The sequence below is a fragment of the Equus quagga genome, chromosome 2 (assembly GCF_021613505.1).
Source record: "Equus quagga isolate Etosha38 chromosome 2, UCLA_HA_Equagga_1.0, whole genome shotgun sequence".
Lineage (NCBI taxonomy): Eukaryota > Metazoa > Chordata > Mammalia > Perissodactyla > Equidae > Equus > Equus quagga.
Window position 1 is genome coordinate 170063090 of NC_060268.1, and position 5130 is coordinate 170068219.

Genomic DNA, 5130 nt, shown 5'->3' on the forward strand with positions numbered 1-5130 from the left:
TTAATACACATTCCTGCGCCCCACCGAGATTCATCAGGTGGGGCTGAAGTTTACAAACCTTCATTTTAACCAGCCCCCAGGTGGTTCTGAAGCAGGTAGCCTTCAGTTGTATCCTGAGAAGCCCTGACTTAGTGGATCTTCAATTCTGATCCAGTGTTTGACTTAAAGTAAGGACTGCAGGAAGCTGGAAAAGATATGTGACTTCTTATTCCTTCAAGAAGCCTTACAAAGACTTCCTGGAAAGGTTTTCTGCACAACAGCACACTGATATGACACCAATTTCTTTTCAAACGGGGAAAAAGACACTGTGTCATCATGTGGCCTAGGGGAGAAGTTGAAAGAGTGTCACTGGAACAGTTCAAGAAGTGTGTGTGTGTGTATAAAAACTCATCAACTGCATATTTAAGCTTTGTGTACTTTATCATATAGATGTTTACCATATGCCTCAATTTAAAAAAAAAATTTTAAGGAAATGTAAGGCAAATAGGGTAAGGGGTTTAAAGATGTCATTCTAGAGGTAAGTAGGAGGAAAAGGTTGCGTGGTAGCAGGAAATAAAACAGGAAGAAGGGAGAAATTCAGACCTTTAGATGAAGGCACCAAGTAAATCCTCAGCAGCTGGTGTATTAGAAAGAGGGCTGGAAATGGCAGTGGGCAGATGTGGATGCAAATAGGCTAAAGAGTTCAAGTACCCTGAGCCAGACACTTAGGGCACAAAAGGAAGGAAAGAAGGGAAAGGGAAGAAGGGAGGGAGGGAGGGAAGGAGAGAGGAATGGGAAGGAGAGAAGGAGAAAGAAACAGAAAGAAAAGAGCCCTGGCCCTAGGGGCAGCTTATAGTCTCCTGGCTCTGACTAGCTATGTGGCCTTGAGCACGTCATTTGACTGCTGCTCCAAGACTATATGTGGATCTGTAAAATGGTGCTGGACCTCTGAAAGTAAGGAGTAACAGAGATGGTGTATGTGAAAGGTTATTTGTAAACTATAAAGGGCTGTCAAATGCTACGTATTATGAATACATTCTGGCTCAGGGTCAGGCCAGCTGCAAGTGTGGATTTGACTATCGTCCCCGTTCAGCTCCCCAAGTGACTTCCCACATCCTCCCCACACCTGACCACCAAACTCAGAGGGATTTGGAGAGACTTTTCTTTTTCTTTGCGGCTCTGAGTTAACTTGGATGTTGCTTTGCGTAAGCCTGAGCATGAGAGTCCTTTCAGCCCCCCAACCTCTTGACCCCCAGGAGCCCCTTCCACCTCCTCCCAGGCAGGGCCAGTTGTTGTCACAGAGGCCACCTGCCTCTTTCCTGGCCTGTGAGTCACTATTTGGAAGCCAGAGGCCTCACCAGAGGCCTCCAGGGACCAAGGCAGCTTGCTGGAGGCCCTCAGGGAAGGCGGGGAAACAAGACAGTCACTAAAATTAAATGAATTGTCTATAAATGTTTTTTAATTAAAATTGTGATTCTTCTTCTATGCAGAAGAGTCTCTTTAAGAACAATTGTACTCCCTGAGTGGCAGGCAAGAGCTCCACAGCTCTTTCCAAAGCCAGGCAGGGAAGGGAGGTGAGAGCAGAGGCGATGGGGTGACTGCTTCTTTCCCCTTTTAAGGATAAGAAAGCAAAAAGGGGAAAGTGGGGGAAGCTGTTAAGGGATCTGCTGGGACTCTCCGGGCTGAGGCTTCTGGGGGAGGGCACTGAGCTTGCTGGGGACCCTGAGGCTGGAATTTTGTTTTCTTTTGTTCTATAAAATTATGCCACCTTCTCACTCCCTTCTCCAGCCCCCTCGCTGGCCCCAGCCACCAGCCATGAAACTGCAGTCAGAACCACCCACGCCTCGGCCTTGGGGCCACCCGGGCAGGCAGAGGAATCCAAAAGGGAGAGAGAGGAAGAGAGCAAGAGAGCCCCAGAGAGAGTATGAGACAAGCAGAGAGACAGAGACAAATTGGAGAGAAGCAATGGAAGAGGGGAGAGACAAGAAGAGACCGAGATCCCCCCAGAGAAGAGAAATCGTTAGAGGGAGCGCAGGGGTCTGCGGGACAGAAGCGAAGAAGAAAAGGGTCGAAGAGGGAAAGCAGCTTAAGCCGGAGAAAGTAAGAAGGGGACAAGGACAGGGAGGGGAAGAGCCACGAGGTAGCAAAGCTGAGGGACGTGTAGCGACTTTGAGAAACAAAAGTGGACTGTCTGGGGGCTGCTGCTGTTCCCAGCAAAACGCCAACTTCGTTGCGAGGGTCCTAAACCCGGTAGCTCCTCAACCTACACATAGCTCAGCAACTTCCCCGCCCACACTGTGCCGCCGCCTCATTTCGGATGCCTCAAACTGGCGGGTCAGGCACAGCACACGCATGGGGAGTTCGGAGGGCCTGTCTTGTGCGGGTGCCCCAAGGGAACTGTGGGCCTCGCCGCATCACCCAGGTGTGCAGGCGCCACGAAGAGGAGGCTGGCGACTCTGTCCCCTGTGCGCAGCTGGGCCCAGCTGCGCCCGGGGCCGCGCACGGTTTCGGAGTGTACTGGTGTCCTCTCCCCACGCCTCCTAGCTTCCCCAGATTTATTTGCAACGTCTACATCCATCACCACTGCATATGTCCTGGAGTAGAGTGGGGTGGGGTGGGGTGGAGGAGAGAGATCTGTACAGGAATTACTGTTTCATCTCTTGCTCCCTCAAAGTTTCTCTTTGACTGCGGACTTATTCTAATTCAGAAGAAAGGAAAATCTTGCCTGTTCCGGGCCCTGTGATTGCACAAATCCAAAATACTGCCAGCCTGGAGATGCGGCTGGAAAACTTTAGAAACTGGGAGCGTTAGGAGGCAGGAACTTTAGGGTTTCAGGAGACAAGTTCCTAAATACACCAAGAAACAAGAAGTGGGAGATCGAGGCGGGAGGGTCTGAAGGTCCGACACCATTAGGACAAACAGAGAACGGGAGAGTGAGGCACTCAAAAGTGGAATCAACATCGTAGCCGGCCGTCTCTGTCTCTTGAGACGGAAATGTGCCCCGAACGTCATCTCAAGCGCTCACGGTACCAGTTGTAAGGCCCCCCGCACTGACGGGGCTGCCACCCTCTGCCCCGGGGGTCCCCACGCCGACACTCTTCATTTGCTGGGTCTTTCTTCTTTCTCTTCTTTTTTTGTTTTTGATTTTCTATCCTTCAAATACAAGACAAAAATACACCTCATTTATCATCATAGATATATATATTTCACTCTCACCACATAAATACAAAACATCCAAAAATCCAAAACATTCAGAACAAAGTTAGTAGCCAGGATTCAGTGACACCTACCCGCGTTTGAATCATTCATTATTTTCTTTACTATTTGCCTAAAAAGAAAAAAAAAGGAAAAAAAGCTTCCGACGTAAATAATTTACAATAAAATTAGTATTTTTAAAATGCTCTGCGCTCGCTTCGGATGAAGGAATACATTCTAGACACTGCGGCACCTCGCCGTCTGGGTCTGAGGTTTTGGTGAGAAGGCGAGTGGCGATGGCTGTGGGGAAGGTGGTGGTTGCGGCGGTGAGGGGTGAAGCTGGGACGGAGTCGCGTTCCGGGTTTCTGACTTGGGACCACAGAAAATCTAGGGGGTTTTTTGCTGGGGTTTTTATAGGGGGAGAGGTGGGGAGGGACGCTTTTCCTACCCACGCAAAGAGCTGATCTGACGCGGAGACTACCGACCGAGGAGGCCGACCACCCTGCCGTCCCCGGCTGCGTCCCTGCCTCCCGGTCTGCAAAGAGCTGCTCTGAAATCCGGGCGTTTCCTGCGTGCTGGAAGGGTTTTGTGAATCCAGGAGTCGGGGAGAGGAGACAACGGGCACTGATTCGTTTCCAAACCCAGCAATTCTGCCAGGAGCCACGCTTCGCGGTGACGGTGGGGAGACCCGCCGGAAGCCGCACTGCTTGCTCTCCGGGAGGAGCTTGAAGCTGTCGGCTACCGCCCCGAATAGCCTCGGAGAAAAGACTCTGAATTTTCTTTCATTAGCGACGTTGGCTTTTCTTTTGCTTTTCACTTTTAATTTCCTGTTTAAAGTCATAACACCCAGAACTTTAATTTTGCATTGCCCTGTGGCATATTCTCTATCCTGAGTTTTCTTACGTCTTCCAAACTCCATTGTTACAAGCAGTTAAAAACTAGTTCCACTTCATTTGGTTTTACGTAGTTATTACTTGTTTTATTGCTGATTAGATCAAATTTATGGCCACCGTTGCCCACCATGGTGTTTGCTTCATTGTCTCCTGGGGTCGGGAGTGGTTGTGACTGGAGTGTCCCTAAAGGGGAGCAAACAGCAAGCTCTGTCCAGCCAGAAAGGTGCGTGCGCACCGGCTCTCCCGCGAGGTCCGCAAAGGGAGGCCCAGGGCCTTCCAAAAGCCCTGGTTTCTCTGGCGAGAGGAAGCAAAGTCCTCCTTTCTTGGTCTGATGAAATCTGCCAGCCTCTTCAGCCGCTGGGGTCTGCATGCAGCTTTCTTCTTTCAAATATTCATGAGAATAATCAACCACAGCAGCGGCCGGATCTAGAGCAGGCGTCCTGTGCTGCGGTCGTAGAACCAGTCTCTTCCCTCCAGGGCCGGACATTGGTTGGGGCACGATGTTGGCTAACTCGGGTGTTCTCCCCAATTCTTTGGATTCTCCTGAATTAAGGAGGGGGGGGGGGGGGGTTAAGAACACGGAGGAAACAGAAAAAAAAAAAAAAAGCCCAAATGAGATAATATTGGTGGCAGAGCGTGGTGGGGAAGGAGACTGTCAGAGGCCTCGTGGGAGCCGGGAGCTCATCAACGGAGCCCCGGGCGCCTAAAGCACTGAGTCCATAAATATCACCACAATAGATACTATAAATATAAATACAGGGGAACACTTCAAATCAGTCCAGCGCTTTTTTCTCGGCTCCTTCTTTATTGTTGGTCCGGGAGTAAGGCTCGAAGGCCGAGGAGCTCAGGTATCGGGCGGAGAGTTCTTGCAAATTCCCAGCCAGCGAACCGGCCATTGTCAACGGGGCGGTGGACAGGCGGCTGGCGACGGAGCCGAGCAGCGAGGGCACGGGCAGGCTGAAGAGACCGTGGCCGGCAGCCGGTGCGCCCGTGTGCAGTCCCCCTGGCCCGGCGGGCCCGGGGCCCGGAGCACCGCCCACGGCGGGCGGGTGCGGGGACGCGG

The 5130-nt window shown here is 51.3% G+C and overlaps 1 protein-coding gene across 1 annotated transcript in view; it reads right to left on the bottom strand.

The window, feature by feature from the left end:
- Positions 1-4840: 4840 nt before the first annotated feature.
- The window catches only part of VAX1 (ventral anterior homeobox 1), a 4346-nt gene continuing 4056 nt past the window's right edge, over positions 4841-5130 (bottom strand). Inside the window, exon 4 of the mRNA XM_046652835.1 lies at positions 4841-5130. Coding sequence (XP_046508791.1) covers positions 4841-5130 — 290 coding nt within the window.